The following is an 18491-nucleotide window of genomic DNA, read 5'->3' as shown; positions in this document are numbered from 1 at the left end:
TATTACACGATCATAAATATCTTCAAGACAAATCAACTTTTATAAATATAGGCTCCTTCAGTTTTTCTGTTTTTTTATCCATCATGTATATATAGATCCAAATTAATTAATATCATATCCCAGAAAGTTAATCATATTTCCCTCCCACTTGAACAAGGTTATATACTAATACAATGGCCTTGACACTTAAAGGCACGACAATTTTTCTGGCACTTAATTTAGTTCTAGGGTTATGGGCGTCTCAAGCCGAGTGCCGGAAGCCGCCAGAGGAAGCTTCTCTTCGAGAGAGCCATGAACAGTGGATGGCTCGCCATGGACGTACCTACAAGGACAATGCAGAGAAGGAACAACGTCTTAAGATATACAAGGAGAATTTGGAATACGTAAAGAAATTTAACAGCGAAGGAAATCAAACTTTCAAGCTGAGCCTCAACCGATTCGCAGACTTGACGAACGAAGAATTCGATTATACTCGTAATGGAGGGTTAATGGTGTCCTCACTCTCAAGACCATCCAGAGTTAACAATTCATCCATATATGATCAAACCCTATTTAGCAGTGGCGGTGCTCCTTCTAGCATCGACTGGAGGCAAAAAGGAGCCGTCACTAACGTTAGGGACCAAGGCCATAGTTGTGGTAAGTAGAGAATCACCATAGGGCTTAGATCAAAAAATATACTAATTAAGGTTTAACATCAAAACTAACAGATATATGGGGGAAAAAGTTATATATATATTTAATGATGTCAAGTGAATTATATATGATATATATGAATTGGGGACCCATTTAATTCTTCATTTTACCATTCACAAATATTGTAATTCTCAGCACCTTCGTTATCTACACTCGTCTCAAGTAAAATGTCACAGAATAACTAATGTCAAAGATGATTAACGCGTCTCAAGTAGATTGGCACAAACTAACATAGCATTTTAGTAATTGAGATATGAGTGTCATGTAGATACAGTGCCGTAACTTTATTTGTTTGTTCACCTTTCTTTTTTTCTTTTTTTTTTTTTAATGTGAGTCGCTCTATGTGACCACATATTTATTACATGCCATAAGACTCACATGCTAATGTATAGTACAAAATAGAGTTGCGGTCTAGCTCAAAACTAAAAAGGAAAAAAAATTACGTAGTCATATATTACACCATTTAATTAAATTGCAACAAAATTTTGTGCAGGATCTTGCTGGGCACACGCGACTGTGGCAGCCGTGGAGGGCCTCACCAAGCTCAAAACCGGGAAACTGCCCTTGCTGTCGGAGCAACAACTCGTCGACTGTATCATCAACAACCAAAACACTAGAGGCTGCAAAGGAGGTAGCCCTGTCGATGCTTTTGGATACATAGAACAAAATGGAGGCATAACCGGCGAATGGAATTACCCCTACGTTGGAAAGGACGGAATTTGTGACCAGAATAGAGCATCCCAATCTGCTGCAAAGATCAACGGCTATGCATTAGTACCCAACAACAATGAATATGCCTTAATGAACGCCGTATCCAAACAACCAGTCGCGGCTTTTGTCAGTTCGAGGGGGAAAGAGGTTCAATTCTACTCAGGCGGAGTCTTCACCGGAAATTGTGACCCGTCTACCTTGGACCATGTCGTGGCGATCGTCGGCTATGGGACATCCAAAGATGGTAAAAAATACTGGCTAATTAAGAACTCATGGAGCTCCCACTGGGGTGAGAATGGTTACATGAGACTCGAGAGAAATTCTGGTATCCCAGAAGGTCGTTGTGGTATTGCCGTGGATGCTTCCTATCCGACTGCCTAACTTACTAACCCTGCGGTTTTATCATTAATGTAACTGGAAACAACATTCTCCATTGCCATGTTTATCTTTTGGAATAAACTTGATATAAAAGAAAAACTAGCTCATCTCATTGGGTAATTGGCACTAACAAACCACCTCATCCTTTACCAAATGTCTGACTCATATCATTATAAATTTATAAAAATATAAAATAAAAGGATTACAAAAGAGTACAAATTAGTACCGCTCAGAAACTGGAAACAACATTCTCCATTGCCATGTTTATCTTTTGGAATAAACTTGATATAAAAGAAAAACTAGCTCATCTCATTGGGTAATTGGCACTAACAAACCACCTCATCCTTTACCAAATGTCTGACTCATATCATTATAAATTTATAAAAATATAAAATAAAAGGATTACAAAAGAGTACAAATTAGTACCGCTCAGAAAAAAAACCCCCAAAAAAAAAAAAAAAAAAGAGCCAGGAACTTAAAAACAAAGTGAGGCTAGCAATAATGGATAAAATCCAAGACAATAAGAACGAAGATCCACATGAGCGGAAAAGGTAAAATAGTTATTAAATCCAAGTTATATACTAAAGTAACTGCAGTTCGATTTGGGGGCAGTTCTTAATTTCATGTATATGAAGCAAACTAAAATAACTGCACATATATATATATATATATATATATATATCAAGACCAATGTGTTTCAGGAATTACAAGCAAAAAATGCTTGTTGGGAATTAAACCATAATCCACAACAACAATAAAGCAAAGCAAAAACGATAAAAAGAACATAATATAATATCATGTTATATACTATATCTTCACTCTTAATATGAGTATATCCACTTTGCGCACAGAATTTCACTTATATAATTTACCAATGGTCTAATATTTCTAACATAGCTGCAAAAGTTCCTCAAGATGCTTCACCACTTTGAGTCTTCGATAAAGTGATTTGGATGAAGAATCTCGGGTCTGTTAGGGTTTTCATAGGAGAGAGAGATGTGAAAAGAGAAGAAGAGGGATAAAGAAAACAAGAACAAATATAAAGTAGAAGTAAAATTAGAAATTTAGATATCTTTTAAAACAAAATAGGCCATTTACTATAATGAAGAATCTCGGATCTCTTGGGAATTCTTCATGCTTTTGAGGCGGAGATAATGGATGTTAATCACCGCAGCTGAGTCTACTAAATGGTTGTATATAGGAATTTTCTTTGTTTTGAATGTGATTATACCTATGTGGTGGATTTGTTGATTTTCTATAGGGCTTCCCACATGTATCGTGAAGGCAAATTATGTGGCAGAAAAACTATCTTCTTATGCAACATCGATAGAAGATATATCTTGTTGATTTTATAGTCTGACTTTCGTCTCTGTTGCAGTTCATAGAGATATGGCAAGATTTTCCTACTACCGGTTTTGTAGAGAATTGATTTCTGATTATATATATATATATATATACACACATACATACACTCTTTTTCCTCTTTAATCTTTTTCCAACTGTGTTTTAGCCAAAAGGTTTCGAGTGTCTTTCACATCGGCTTAATCATTTTAGAGGTACTTCTAGTTTTCTGTTTAGGTTTTAGAGTTATTTTTCATATTGTCCTTATTGCCCTTTTCTGGATTGTTTCAATTTTCACGATAATTTATTTATAAAAGAAAAAAAGAGTATGAAAGGGTAAAGTTTGACAGCAATTGTTTAGTCGTAGCAATAAGAAGTACATATGTTCAGTAGTTGTAACAATAATCAAAAGAATTTTTTCATTCCTTGTTTTCCAATTGAAAAGTTGTTGAGAAGGGAATAAGTGATTTTTGGAAAGAAAATATCATTCGCAAGAAATGTTTGTGAAGATAAATGGGCAGTAAAAAGAGACAATAAACATTCAAAATTATTGAAAATAAATGTGTTATATTATGTTAGTTCTTGTTTAATAAAATTTATCTTTCCTGTAAGTATTAAGGCCAAGTTAAGGCCTATAATCATGGTTTACTTTTGGAAGGACCTAATTTATGCAATTAATTTCAATATATATTTTTAGGCTTCCGTAAATAACAATTTTAAGTGTCCTAGAAATAAGGGGGGTATTGGCTTATAGGGGCCTTGGGCAATCGCCTTGAGGGGTTTATCTTAAGCCAGCAGCGACCACAAGTTTCTATCACGTAGATTTTCCTATCTTTTCTTCACCCCCTGCAACTTCTACAAAAGTGCCTCGCCGCACATATTGGTCAATTAAAGCGTATTTCTATATATACCATGGATATCTCCGAAACCAATCAATATAATATGTATATATATGGGGTATTTTAACATCATCAAAATTATTATATGTGTCGTAGCTAGCCCAGAAATTCAATCATAATTCCCAGCCATTTCACAAGTAATAAATCAAAACCAATACAATGGCCTCCACACTTGAAGGGACAACAATTTTTCTGGCACTCTTAGTTCTAGGAATATGGGCTTCTCAAGCCGATTGCCGAAGACCGCTAGACGAAGCTTCTATTCGAGCGAAACACGAACAATGGATGGCTCGTCATGGGCGCGTCTACAAGGACAATGCAGAGAAGGAAGAACGTCTTAAGATATTCAAGGAGAATATGGAATACGTAAAGAATTTCAACAGCCAAAAGAATCAAACTTTCAAGTTGAGCATCAATCGATTTGCGGACTTGACAAATAAAGAATTCATTCGCTATCGTACCGGTGGGAAATTGGTCTCAAGACCACCCGGAGTTCAATCACTCGCGTATGAAGCCCTAAGTGGCGATGCTCCTTCTAGCATCGACTGGAGGCAAAAAGGAGCTGTCACTAGTGTTAAGGAACAAGGAAAATGTGGTAAGTTGAGAATCATCATAGGGACAAGAATATTGTTTTATAATATATTACTCATATACATATATATATATATATATATGTCGGTAAAATTTGATGGTCCGTCCTTTTTCCTAACTTAGATCAAGAAATATACTCTAAGGGCAACATTATAGAAACAGCCGGTAGGAGACAAAGTTATATTGGTGATATCATATATACATGAAATTCCGGGACCGGTTTAATCCTTCATTTTTCGCCATGTCATTTTCTGCAATTTTTATGTCAATGTGTACATAATATTATATGGTAGAAAGTAACTGGATACGTTATTAATTTGATAACAATGAGTAGTTCTTTAAATAAAGAAAAAAAATAAATAGATTCGAATATCTCTTAGTAAATAAATTCCTACACATTACATAATTTTACCACCAAAATTTTGTGCAGGATCTTGTTGGGCACAAGCCGCCGCAGCAGCAGTTGAGGGCCTGACTAAGATCAAAACGGGCAAACTGCCCACGCTGTCGGTGCAAGAACTCCTGGACTGTGTCACGAACAGCGCAATCACTCGAGGCTGCGCGGAAGGAAACCAGGACGATGCCTTTGCATACATAAAAGAAAACGGAGGCATAACCAGCGCGTCGAATTACCCGTACAAGGCGAAGGACGGAACTTGTGACAAGAATAAAGCGTCCCAACATGCTGCCAAGATCAGCGGCTACGCAGTGGTGCCTGAAAACAACGAGGACGCCTTACTAAACGCCGTGTCCAAACAACCGGTCGCCGCATTTGTAAATTCAGCGGGCAAAGAGTTTCAGCTCTACTCGAGCGGGGTCTTCTCTGGAAATTGTGGCACGTCGTTGGACCATATCTTGACGATCGTCGGCTACGGAACATCTGAAGATGGTAAAAAATACTGGCTACTTAAGAACTCATGGGGCACCAACTGGGGTGAGAGTGGTTACATGAGACTCCAGAGAAACCCCGGTTTCGCACAAGGCCGTTGTGGTATTGCCATATATGCTTCCTATCCAACTGCCTAACTAACTAATCCCTAAGGTGGTCTTGGCTATATAACCTGAAACCAGATTTCCATTGCCATAAATTTTTAGATTTTTTTTTTTTTTGGTTGATAATTGATAATTGCCTCCTAAAGGAGAGGAACGTGTTGTTCTTATAAGCGAATATGCTTATTTTAGCAGTTAGAATGAATATATATCACTTCTTCCATCAATTTTTTTTTAAAGGGGAATCTAGTTGTTCATATACATTTTCAGATGAACTCCCTGTAAATAGTTATTCTGAATATTTAAATATTATTAATCCTTAAATCTTAATTGGCAAAAATAAATTCCAGAATGAGAAATAAAATCCCCCAAAAATATGCAGAAAAACGTGAAAATATAACTAACTAGAACATTACTTTCTTCATATTCGTATACTGATCTAATTTGATTTATGGATATAGCGAAATCCAAAATAGATAACCCGTAAATTTTAAGGAAAGGATGCTGAACTTCTAACTATTTTAAAGGATTGCTTGTTGGAAGAATTTCTTAAACTAAAAAAATTAACTGCCATGATCTCAAAACTCTCTGCGGCCTATTTGGAGTTGATCTGATAGTTAATTGGAAGCTAATTAATTGCAGAAATCGTGCGGCAGTTGGAAATTATATTTTGATTCGAAGATAATTACCGTAGAAGAAAATTCAAATTTTATTCTTAGAATATTTTATTTGATTAAGTTAGAAATTCCACAATTAAGAAAATTTCATTTTGTATGAACATCTCTAAAGGGACTCCCTAAATTTTAGCTAAACTTTAACTAAAATAACTATAATGTTATTTTAGGTAGCAACTTACTCCCTATTTTAACTAAATATAAGTTATTTTAATATTTATTGAACCGTGTATTATGGTTTGAAAGAAATTAACTCACTAATTCAAAAAGTAATCATTTTAAAGATTAAAATAATAAAAAAATTAAATGGCCGGCCCTTTTCTGCGATCTATATTTGACTAGTGTGAGATGCATTCTTTTAAATAGCTAACCATTTGTGTCCCATTAAGAGAAAATTACAGAATACACCCTTACGAGTGCTTGGGTCTGGATTTTTACTCCTCATTCTTGATTAATACCTTTTTACTAGTATAGTTATTTGGCTGAAAAAGTTATTAATCGAGAGTAAGAGGTAGAAATCTTGACTCATGCACATTTAAGGGGTATTTGTCTCATTTTTCATTTAGTTAATGGTTAGAATGAAGAAAATCTCAAAAACAAAAAGTCGTATATCATTAGCCATTTTAGTTAAAAACATAATGTAGCTAGCATAGTTAGAGATGCTCTAATAATAATTTGATCTATAAAATTAAATTTCATTTTGGCTTAATTCCTAGGTCAAATATAAGTTAGTTCATTTTATTTTTACTTTTAAAGTTATTTATTTTTCCTTGTTTTATGTACTTTCCTCACTGTTTAGTACAATTTAACTTATAAAAATGTTAGTCTCATCATATGTAAGGAGGTAGAATTGTTATGAATAAAATTTGAGTGTTTACTCATTCTTATTCTTTCAAATTTTATCTGTTAAAAAAACTAATTTTGAAGCTCTTTTTCTTGTATTTTGTTTGAATTAACATGTTAATAGATATTATTTTTAAATTTTTTGTTTTGTTTCGATTTATCTAACTAAAGTTCCCACTACATTAATTTGTTAATATCATATTCCTTCTCTTTATTTCGCTGATAGGAAACAAAACAAAACAAAAAAGGTAATCTTCTGATTTCTTTGCCAAGATTATTCCGCAAAGGCTAATTCCTAAATTAATGTGTATAAAATATAATCAATTTTATTTCTCAATTTAAACAACCTGATCATCATCAACTCCTCCTATACTCCAAACCAAGTACTCTTTCTCTGCCCTCCAAATTCTTTCTTAATCAGACAAGAGTGTTAATGGATTATTACAGGTACTGCAAGTCATCATTCACATTAATTAGTAATATAGCATCAGTCACGCATGAACTCTTGCACATTTTCTTGGAACGTATTACCCAGAGCGAAATTTCCCTTTGATCACGGAAGTCGCGCTAACTGATAATGATATTATTTGCCTCTTCATTATAAGATGTGATCATTCTTTGCGTATGGTATGTATGTGTGTGTATGGAGGACTCCTGTAACTTTAGTCTTCAAAACCTTGACTAATTTTTTTTGAAAGAAAAATTGTATTTCATTAAAATACTAATAAACAGTCATTTTGGTACAATATTAACCCATCAGAGGGACAAATGCAAGTCTAAGGTGTGAAACCGGGCAAGCACCTAAGCACACTAACAACGAGCAGACTGAAAGCTCAACTGGAGAAAACCTCTCTCTTCAACATGAGCTGTCGAGCGTTGGAGGAACATATCGTTAAAACCCACAAAAAGGGGGCATCAACAATGCATAGAAAAAAATTCTAGCCGGACCAAGACCACCCTATCGGCATTAAGCCGAACACCTAAATCTAACAAGAAAAAAAAAAAACAAACCAGACGAGGGTCGAGTAGAGAAACCACCAAGCTTATTACAAATACAAAAGTTACAAAAAGACAAAAACCTCCGACCACCACGGGTAGAAACCTCCGGTGAAAGGCGTTCGGCCAAAGGACCATCGAGGAAGACCGCCAGCAAAGAGATTTCAGCCACCAAGTGGATATCTACCCTGAGAAAGGAGACCGTCTATTTAGTTTCTAAGCTTTTAACCAGTTCAGATCTACCCAAATGGAGCCATTACACCATACACCACGACCACCACCAATGAAAAGCCCACAACAAGACGAATTGGAGGACCAAATTTCCCAGCCGGGAGTTCGGCAACGCACTCAAAAACGGTGCCAGAGCTCCGATCAACCTATGCTCTCTAAGGACCTTCTCCGTCTCTCTCTAACCTTCTCTCTTAAAAGACTAATCCTATTAATATTGTCAAAACCTTGACTAGTTATAAATACATTATACTCTAAAAAATTAAAAATAAACAAATAAGTACAGTTCATCTATAATATTTTTTCCACCCCATTATGCACGCTAGAAAATTTTAACTAGTACTCCAACCGGCCTTCATTTGCGGCCTTAACTCTTGATATTTCCATTACTTGTGCAAACCGAAATCTTGATCTCTATATATACCCATCAAGTATGGTTGCTTCTTTACCGCTTTTCAAGCACTTGTTAAAAATTGTCAAGAGTTTTTGCTATAATATCATTATATACCCAGCTGCTATAAAAATGGGTTTGGCAATTGAAAGCACATTTTCATTTGTTATGTTGTTGATAATTTCAGGTACTTGGCTTTCCCAAGCCACGTCCCGCACGTTGCATGACGAACTTGCCGCTGTTGAGACGCTGCATGAGGAATGGATGGCTAATTATGGGCGCAGTTACGCGGACGACGAAGAGAAGAAAATGCGTCAAAAAGGATCTTCATTGACAATCTGAACTTCGTGAACGATTTCAACAATGACTCGACTGAGACTTACAAGCTGAGCATCAACCAATTCTCAGATTTGACGAACGAGAAAGTCCTGAGCTACTTTACTGGCTACAAGCTACCTGATCACCGCTCGCAATCGTTCGGCGAAGACGAGCCTTTTCGGTACCAAACTGTGACGGATGTCCCGCCTAGCATGGACTGGCGAAGCCAAGGAGCTGTCACTCCCGTAAAGGACCAAGGCCGATGTGGTAAGAGTACAGTAAGCATACCCATGCCATTTACTTTTTTTTTTTTTAAATAAATCGATATATCAAGCATAATTTAATAAAGTAGTCTTTACTAGTACTAATTAATATTGGCACGGACTATTGCAAAACTTAGACAATCTGTAATGGAAATGCTAATGTTAGTACTATATTTATATTAAAAAAAATGTGAAAATAATGTATTTACATATGCTATTCAATTTTTTGCTACAAGTCATGTTAGTTTACCAATCCATCCCAAAAGTTTAAGCTATTAGGATGTGGGCCAACAATAGTTTTATACTTTAACACTCCCCCTCACGTGTGGGCTGAACAATGGGCAATCGTGTGGGTAAATTAATTGGAAAGCCCAACACGTGAATATTTAAACCCGAGATATATTAAAAACCCAACACATGACAATTTTTAAATGGGGATAAAGAGTGCAATTACGAGAATTTGAACTCAGGACCTCCCGCTCTGATACCATATTAGTTTACCATTCCATCCCAAAAGTTTAAGCTATTAGGAGGTGGGCCAACAATAATTTTATACTTTAACAAGTCATAATGCTATTTGAAATTTTTTAAAGTAAACTTCAAATACAACAATCAACAGCAAAACTTTTAGCACCAGAAATAATAATATTGCGTTGGAAAATATATAAGTTTTCTATACTGGTCAGATGCTAAATTTTGACACTGACAATGACACGTAATTTTATAGTGCATTGGAGAGAGGAGATACTTGTAGGATTTTACTTTCCGTTATTTCCGTAATACTGTATTTTGGCAAGCATTATTTCTGTAATATTCATTACATAATGTGTTATTTTATTTTTGTTTTGAATAGGGACGAGATTTTAAGGATAAGTATACTTTTATGCTATAAGTTCAGTTGTTCCCATTTTCCATATATATATATATATATATATATATATATATAGTTATGGAGCATGTGGACTTGATGGATGTCGTATTGGCTAAGTTTTAGAATTTTAAATTTTGATGATCTTGTATTCTATTTAGAGTCCCAAAAACAAAATGGAAGAATTTAGTCATTTACAATTTGGCATTGTACGTTTTTGAAGGCCATCCGAATCCCTCAAGAACTAAAGTGACTACATATGAGGTCCTCTAAAACAAATAAAAATATATATATATATATAATCATATATGCAGGGTGTTGCTGGGCATTTTCAGCTGTAGCAGCTGTGGAGGGTGCAACACAGATCAAAACTGGGCAGCTGATCTCACTCTCCGAGCAACAACTTGTAGATTGCAACAGGGGTGAAGGCAACAATGGCTGCCAAGGTGGATGGATGGTCAATGCATTTGAATATATAAAACAAAACCAAGGCATAAGCACTGAATCTGATTACCCATACAAGGGAGGAGACGGATACTCTTGCCAAGCTGGCAACTCCGCCGTCCAGATCTCGGGCTACGAAGCCGTACCGGCCAACAACGAGGAGGAGCTGTTGAAGGCGGTGTCGAAGCAACCGGTCTCGATTACAATCGATGCTTCAAGTTCGACTTTCCAATCGTACAAATACGGGGTCTTCTCCGGCGACTGTGGAACTAAGCCAAACCATGCTGTTACTATCGTCGGGTACGGGACGACGGAGGACGGGACAAAGTATTGGTTGCTGAAGAATTCATGGGGAGAGACCTGGGGTGAGAATGGATACATGAGGATCGCTAGAGATGTTGAGTCGCCTCAAGGTCAATGTGGTATTGCCCAATATGCTTCCTACCCAATAGCATAATCAACTACTACTAGTCTACTGCTCGATTACCAAGATCTAACGGAGGATCGATGTTAGATCCTCTGATATTGGTTATACCTATTGATTTGAGTTTTTACTTATTTCATTTATGTTTCCTCGCTGTTGAAATAATGCAGCCTATGTTTGCACCTTGTAAGCGATTTAGTTATGAGAATTTAAATTGGATATGAGATTGGCCCGAGCTTATAACTAATTATTCCCATATATATTTCATGCTTTTGTTGTGGTTGAATCACTACCCGAGCGCCGCGGATCCAGAAAAAATTTTAAGGAGGACGTAGAGTAAACTAAAATTTTAACTAAAACAACAATACTATAATTTTAATTTAGTTTAATACACTTTTGATGTTTAACAGTGGATTTATATAATATTATGGTTGATTTTTTGGGTTATTTGATATTTTAAATGTGAAATATTATAAGTAGCCAAATTTTGGGGGGTACCATTGAAAATTTCTAAATATTTATACAGATATTGCAAATTGAAAATTTCAGAGGGGTAAATTAGGAGAAACTTTGTAAAAAAAAATTTGTTAGGCTTAAGTTGTAAAGGAGCCACTTGGATCCGATGGCATTATGTTCACTCTGGTTTTCTCTATTTTTAGGTAATTTTGACAAATACTTCTTAAAATGGTACCATTAAGGATTTTTAGCTCTCAATATTGGCCTATTGAATTTTACCCATTTAGAGTGTAATTTGACAGATTATTATCTATAATTTGATAAATTACGCTGGCAGCGGGTCCCAGTCACAAGCGGCCGGTGTCCAATCATCGACGGTGGGCGTAATTTGATAGATTACTATATATAATTTGATAGATTATTATCAAATAGGTAACCTATCACAGCAAAATAGTATAACTCCAGAAGAATGTGTTTAAGGGTCAATTTTTGCAGTTTTCTCTATTTTCTAATTTCAAGTTTTACAAACCAATTTTTTCTAGGTTATCTTATTATAATCAATTCTTGAACTTTGAGCATTGTGATAATTTTGTTTATTAAACTTTTTAATTCTAACAGAATTATTTCCTGAACTTTTGTTTTTTGACCTTTTTTATCCTTGACACTAGAATTGATAAACAATTTTTTTTATGTAACTGGTAATCATGTTTTTATCACAGAAAATTTGAAATTTTACAAAAATAATTATGTTATGTGTAAAATATAATTAAAGATTATTTAGAGTTAGAACATTTTTTATTTAATATAACTATTTTTGTAAAATTTTCAGTTGTTATAATATAACTTAATATCTATACTAAATTAAGGAAATATATATATATATATATATATTCGTTAAGGACTAAAACTGTCACGAAAAGTTAAAAAAGAAAAAAGAAATAGAACAAAAAAGTTGAAGGATCTTTCTACCAAAATTAAAAATTGAGATCAAACTGTCATTATACTTAGAATTCACAGAGGCTTGGTAATAACTCACCTTCTTTCCCAAAATTTGAAATTATTCGTTATTTCTAAATATAAATATACTATTAATCTTAAAAATTTCAATATTACCTTCGGCTAGCGTAACGCATCACCTATTCATCAATGAAGGCAAGAGTTCGAATCTCTCATATTCAAGTTCTTTCTTCAACAAAAACAAAAATAAAGAAATTGTGAGGAAATTAGTCCTCAAGAAATGAAGAAAGAAGACAGATTTCCAGAAGAGAAGTTAAGAACAGAAATTAGATCAAAGACTCCAGAAATTATACTTGGTTCGGATTCTAAATAATCCTAATCCAAGTCAGGGATTTCTTCCCTAGTCCTTCTACTAATAAACAGGGATTACACACTCATATTCTCTCACGTTTCTCAGGAAACAATCACACACCCAAACAGATTACAAACCCAGAAATTCACCCAACTTGAATTTCTCTCTCTCCGTAATCTCACGTGTACAGAGAAGTTTTCTATTCTGAAAACCAGAGTGCCTACAACATATCACCAATCCCTTATTTATACCAAACTAGGCCAAATAGATGAATGACACGTGTACTAATTAATTTGCTAGCTGTGAGAGTCTGCAGCCTTCCACATCTAGCTGTTGACTTAATCACACGTCATTCCTTCAGCATTTGTTAAATTGGAGACACCAAATCAACAGAAATAAATCAAGAATGCCTTAGTTAGAAAATTTAAGCATGCTCGGTTGGTTACAAATTAAAATTACCGAAATTAAACCAAAGTCCAATTATACTATTTGACATTTGTTATCCAGGTGTGGATTGAATTGTTCCATAACGCGGAGAGATTTCACATTTTTCTGCCATAGATTGAAGAATTTTAAGGTTGTGAACACTAAAAGTTTTGTTTTTCCATTTTCTAGTATTTGGGTTTTATTTCTAATCCACTAGTTTTGATGCTTACCGGTGGCTTTTATAGTATTAAGCCACGGTTTTCTCAATCTCGACCAATCAAATTTTTTATAGATTGTACGAGTTAGAAGTTGTTTAACGAGGTACATGTCTATTTTCTTGAAGTGTTTCATTCAAGTTTATTAGATAGAACCGGTTGTTTATTTTAGAGCTCAAGGAAAGATGAAAGGAAAAAAAAGAGAGAATAGTTAGACTTTATTAGGGATTGTGCTTTTATCTTAAAAGGTTAACCTATTAAGTGAAGTTGCTTAAAATCCTTATATGTGTGTGGTTATGTTTTATTAAATAATTGAGAAAATTAATGAACTTACCCTTAATATAATTATTTTTACCTTTTGATTAATACCCTTTTGACTAATATAATTATTTGACTAAAAAGGATTTAATCAATAGTAAAGAGTAAAAATTCAAATTCAGAGTAAATTTTAAATTCAAGAAAAGCAAAATAAAACTATAGTCGGCGGTAACAACAACATTGTTATTTGACACAAACAAAACCAAAACAAAGCGTTACAGACCTAACAACAACACAATCTCCGGTGACAATCTGACAACAGCTCTAGGAGAGGAAATCAACAGTCAAGACCGCGATTTGAATAGCTTAGGAGATGCCCAAACATCAGCGTGAGGAACCACCTTCAGCCGCTGTCCGCCGCCGCAAACCAGGGAGATAACCCCCCAAAGCATCCGCCTTCCAATAGAGACCTACACAGATCAGGCTCCCCTGGAAAACAGAGCCCAAAGTGCCTTCCACCATGCCCAGCTGTTAGAGGATAACCCTCCCCAACCCCCCTTCAAACGAATATGATCATCGCCTCCCAAGGCCGCATCTGACTTGGGGTTACCGGCACACACAAACGGGCTGAAACAGCCCCCATCCACATGCTCGATGACATACCCTGAAGCCCAAAAGCGTCCCTCCATTCCCTGTGTCGAATGCGAAAGCCACCAGGGAAGACGAAGTCACACGGTTTTGCAACTCATCCATGGAGCCGGGAGTTCAAAGGCTAGCCCGTGGCCGGCGCCTAACTCCGGCCTTCGAATCTGCACACGAGAACGGCGCACCAAAGAAAAAAGAGGGGAAAAGAGACGAACTAGTCTTAAGGTTTTTTTTTTTTTTTTTTTAATGTGCAATTCTTGTATTAACTGAATTGTACATTCTGGTATTAACTGTACTTAAAAGAGTATTCTTTTTAATATACAACCAAATAAGTATTATAACATGAGAACTTATCAAATAACTACATAGTCAGTCACAGAGACGCTTTTCCACTCATTGCACTCATTGCCTTTCAAGTAAACTTCCATCCATAAACTTTGACGGACCTTTAAATTTTAGGTAAAATGCCAACCAATTTGAAGTTCAGGGTGTTATGATGTCTAAGTTTTTAGTCTAGGGGATCAAGTAACAGAAAATAAAAAGTTCAAACAAGTAAAATGTGTTTTACACTAAATTAAACAAGATCTCACCTGACTCAAAAAAGAAATTACTTTTCATGCTGAACAGTTAATCATGGGATATCAATGCAGAAACAGAGTAAAAATTCAATTGTCACGGTTCTTTAAAATTAAAAAAAAAAATACAAAAGAAAATCATGATGCATAAGCTTAAAATTTCGGTGACATACACATAAATCGACTGTCAGAGACATCATAACATAAACATTACTCTGGCTAAAACAGTTTCAGAAAAGGAGCAAACAATCAGGAACCTTTCCCACTGCTGGGATAGGATTTTGTGCAGAGAACCCTTCGTCCCTTGGCACGTCTGCGCTTTAGCACTGCCCTACCGCTAGTGGTTCTCATTCGCCTTCGGAAGCCATGTGTTCGCGCCAATGATTTCCGAGACCTGTTTCTCTTGGTTAGACAAAGAGCAGGCTTCCCAGCCCTCACGACTAAGCCACGGCGGTTTCCTTTTCCAATCCCAACGTTAGAATTTAAATCCAAGCCCAGTGATAAACCTGAAGATTCAAATATTATTTGAGAAGAAACACAACACAAGTACTGCATGAAGCTCCCAGCTTCTACATTGACGTGACGGTCAAATTTGGACAATCAATTTGTCATTTGGGAATGCACCCACTATCTAGAAAACTAAAAGATATTTGAACAAAGTTAAAGATTTAGCCATGTATTGTACATTAACCACTCATGATCACTATGTTTCCTTAAAAAAAAAAAAAGTAGCAGGACCCTTTTGTGAACCAAGGACATCCATTTTAAGTGTTTTTAGAAGCTCCTTTTTTTTTCTTTTTCCTTTTGAAAGTTCATAAAATCTTTCATTCATCATAGATGTGTATAACATGTTCATCTGAAAAGAAATTCTTCTGCTCTATGTTTCTGTTCCAAAGTTTGCCAACCAAACCCAAATTGACCAAAGTTGGTTTGAATTTGCATTTTGTATTTTCGTATCTTTACATGACAAAGAACGCCAATATACCATCATCACAAAAACCTTTACCAGTTCTAGCTCTACCGAAGTTTTTGTTTGACTAGCAATAGAAAATTCTTTTCCTAACTTAAACTCCACCAATCGTTCACCTTCCAAAACCCAAATTTTTCCTCCATAACACTCAGCAAAAGGAAAAGAATATTCATTCCCCAAAACAAAGCTCATCAATTTTATCTAATGTAGTACGCCCACATGGGAAAATCATCAAACAAGATGAATGCCACCACATAAAAAGCTGAATAACGATTACCTGAGACAGAAGAAGGAAAGCCCAGAGACGAGGAAGGAAGGAAGGAGCAGTGAAGCAGCCCAGAACGGGCGTTGAGGACGTTCGCGGCGTTCATGGACAGAGAGGTAGTTCTTCTGGAACCAGTGAGGAAAGTGAGAGAAGCAGAGGACGTTTGTGCTCGACTGCCCCTACTCGACAGCCATGGCGACAATGTTACCGCCGAGATCGAAGCCATTTTTTTTTTTCCTCTTCTCTGCCCTCTTTGTTCTTTCGTTGGTTTTGTTATCCCCAGACTTCGGAGGAGATGAGGTTGTTCTCTGTGTCTGTCTTTTTGCCTTATCGACTCAATTTCAATGGTCGTTTTGGGAATGTGACCAGCTGTGAGTTTAGCCAGAAACACCGCACGCCTCCTGTGGCGAAGAGGGCCGTAACTAGGAACATGAGCGGTGTATTGTTAACATGTTGGGCTGATCCGTGTATTGTTAACATGTTGGGCTGAGTAAGCCCAATAGGCGATTTAACTTGGAATATAAGCCCTTTGGGTCTTAAACCATTCTGTTCAAGTTTTGATGTTGAACGACTACAGAAGTTTACTTTTGTCCAATTGAGACAAATACCTTTTAGGCTCCGTTTGGTAAGAAAAATAGAGAGTTGGAAGGATAAAAAATGTGAAGGGATGTAGAAGATTATAGTAATTTTTTGTGTTATTTGGAAGGAGAGATAGTTAAAAGAATGGATGAATAAATGTTTGTTTAATTACTTTTTGTCCTGTTTATTAATTATATACTAAACATTTTAAGAATAAAATGGTCTTTTCTAATATTTAATCAATAGATTGTATGGATCTTTCCATCGGAGGAGGGATGCAAAATGGTGGGCCTGGGTGGAGATAGTCTCCCTCCACCTCTCCTCTCCCTTCCCCTCTCCCTCGAACCAAACAAGAGATTAGGGTTCTCCCTCCCTCCACCCCTCTCCCTCACCCCCAATCCCTCCTACCAAACATACTTTTATAGTGTATGAGTCTAAATTTTTCACTTTTACTCATGATTAATATCTTTTTAGTTAAATAACAATGGCCTCGTTCATTTCACCGATTCGAGTTTAGAATTCGAGTTTTACTACAGTAAAAAGCTCTCAGAAACAGTCACATCTAACTTTTTTGCTACAATAAAAAGCTCTCACATAAAATCACATCTCAACTCGAATTAAAAACTCGAATCAGCAAACTAAACGGGCCCTATATAAGTCTGAAGGGTATTAGTAAAGAATAATGAATAAAAATTAAGACTCGTGCACTCTTAAGGATAAATTCAGTAATTTTTTCCTTAAAAAAATGGGAGGACAAGTATAATACTAATAGTACATTTAACAGGGATAAAAAATTAAGCATAAATTTGAGGGCATGGAAATCAATAACATATGTCGTCATCGTTATTTCCTTCTATATGTTTCTAAAAAAAATGTTCAGTATAATTATAAAATACGTTATTTACTATAGTTAATTCAAACTTTCCTGTGGCAATATTACAATGATACTCTTTTTAAAAAAAAAAAAAAAAAAAAAAAAAAACTGGGTACTCTTTTTTATGGGAAAATGTGGTAAATAGTATATTTACAAAACTAAATTAAGTATATAATAGATTTTAAAATTATTTAAAGTAAATAATAATTTATCGTGTAAATAATTTATTTACGACTAATAAAAAGATTTTTTTCATTGTAAATAAAGATATTTTATCAATCATAAATGAATTTTTTATACTGTAAATTGATATTTAATTCAAATTATTTTAAAATCTACTATTTACTTAATTTAATTTCAAAAATCTATATTCACTACAATTTTCTTTTTTTATATACAATAACAACAACATCATCTGGTGGTTAGAATTTTTAAAAGAGAAAAATTAAAAATCTATTCCCTTTTGTGTAGTTCTTTTGTATTCCCGACCCTTTTAAATTGACATACAATGAGGGAACTTGAGAGTACAAATTTTTACAATATCAAAATGAAAAATATATATAAATATATAAATCTCTATGCTTCTATAATAAGGGCCTTTTGAGATAATTTGTGCTTGTATTTTTAAGTAGTAGAAGAAAATAAGTATAAGTTAGAGTTTTTTTATTAGTGTTTGGATAATATCTGAAAAAAATACTTTTATATTTAAGAAGAGCTTTTGAATTTATTTTGGTAAAAAAGTCCAAAGCACTTATCATTATAAAAAGTAATGTAATAAAAATGATATAGATGAGATTTTAATTTGTTCACAAATAAAATGTTAAGAATGTAAATAAAAAGTCTTTTATACGCATTTTTTTATAAGCG

The 18491-nt window shown here is 35.0% G+C and overlaps 3 protein-coding genes and 1 pseudogene across 3 annotated transcripts; 3 read left to right on the top strand and 1 right to left on the bottom strand.

Annotated features, from left to right (window-relative positions):
• Positions 1-173: 173 nt before the first annotated feature.
• On the top strand, positions 174-1785 carry LOC21385079 (zingipain-2). Its single transcript, XM_010093413.1, has 2 exons — positions 174-636; positions 1187-1785. Exons 1-2 carry the CDS (start codon positions 174-176, stop codon positions 1783-1785), a joined length of 1062 nt encoding a protein of 353 aa, XP_010091715.1.
• A 2396-nt stretch (positions 1786-4181) lies between these two features.
• On the top strand, positions 4182-5691 carry LOC112090671 (ervatamin-B-like). The gene is made up of 2 exons (XM_024162564.1): positions 4182-4617; positions 5044-5691. The coding sequence occupies exons 1-2, from the start codon at positions 4182-4184 to the stop codon at positions 5637-5639; spliced, it is 1032 nt and encodes a 343-aa protein (XP_024018332.1). The 3' UTR covers positions 5640-5691.
• A 3176-nt stretch (positions 5692-8867) lies between these two features.
• Positions 8868-11085, top strand: LOC21385078 (annotated as a pseudogene).
• A 3867-nt stretch (positions 11086-14952) lies between these two features.
• LOC21385076 (50S ribosomal protein L34, chloroplastic) lies at positions 14953-16498 on the bottom strand. Its single transcript, XM_010093410.2, has 2 exons — positions 16184-16498; positions 14953-15442 (listed from the first exon to the last, which is right to left on the bottom strand). Exons 1-2 carry the CDS (start codon positions 16395-16397, stop codon positions 15186-15188), a joined length of 471 nt encoding a protein of 156 aa, XP_010091712.1. The 5' UTR covers positions 16398-16498; the 3' UTR covers positions 14953-15185.
• Between the last annotated feature and the right edge of the window lie 1993 nt (positions 16499-18491).

The sequence above is a fragment of the Morus notabilis genome, unplaced genomic scaffold (assembly GCF_000414095.1).
Source record: "Morus notabilis unplaced genomic scaffold, ASM41409v2 Scaffold4090, whole genome shotgun sequence".
Lineage (NCBI taxonomy): Eukaryota > Viridiplantae > Streptophyta > Magnoliopsida > Rosales > Moraceae > Morus > Morus notabilis.
This window is presented reverse-complemented; position numbering and strand designations above follow the sequence as displayed.

Bases quoted from the DNA above. Each gene is read 5' to 3' on its own strand.
- LOC21385079 (XM_010093413.1), top strand. From the start codon at position 174: ATGGCCTTGACACTTAAAGGCACGACAATTTTTCTGGCACTTAATTTA. The intron at 637-1,186 runs GTAAGTAGAGAA...AATTTTGTGCAG, and splicing joins GGACCAAGGCCATAGTTGTG to GATCTTGCTGGGCACACGCG.
- LOC21385076 (XM_010093410.2), bottom strand. From the start codon at position 16,397: ATGGCTTCGATCTCGGCGGTAACATTGTCGCCATGGCTGTCGAGTAGG. The intron at 15,443-16,183 runs GTAATCGTTATT...TTGAATCTTCAG, and splicing joins CTTTCCTTCTTCTGTCTCAG to GTTTATCACTGGGCTTGGAT.
- LOC112090671 (XM_024162564.1), top strand. From the start codon at position 4,182: ATGGCCTCCACACTTGAAGGGACAACAATTTTTCTGGCACTCTTAGTT. The intron at 4,618-5,043 runs GTAAGTTGAGAA...AATTTTGTGCAG, and splicing joins TAAGGAACAAGGAAAATGTG to GATCTTGTTGGGCACAAGCC.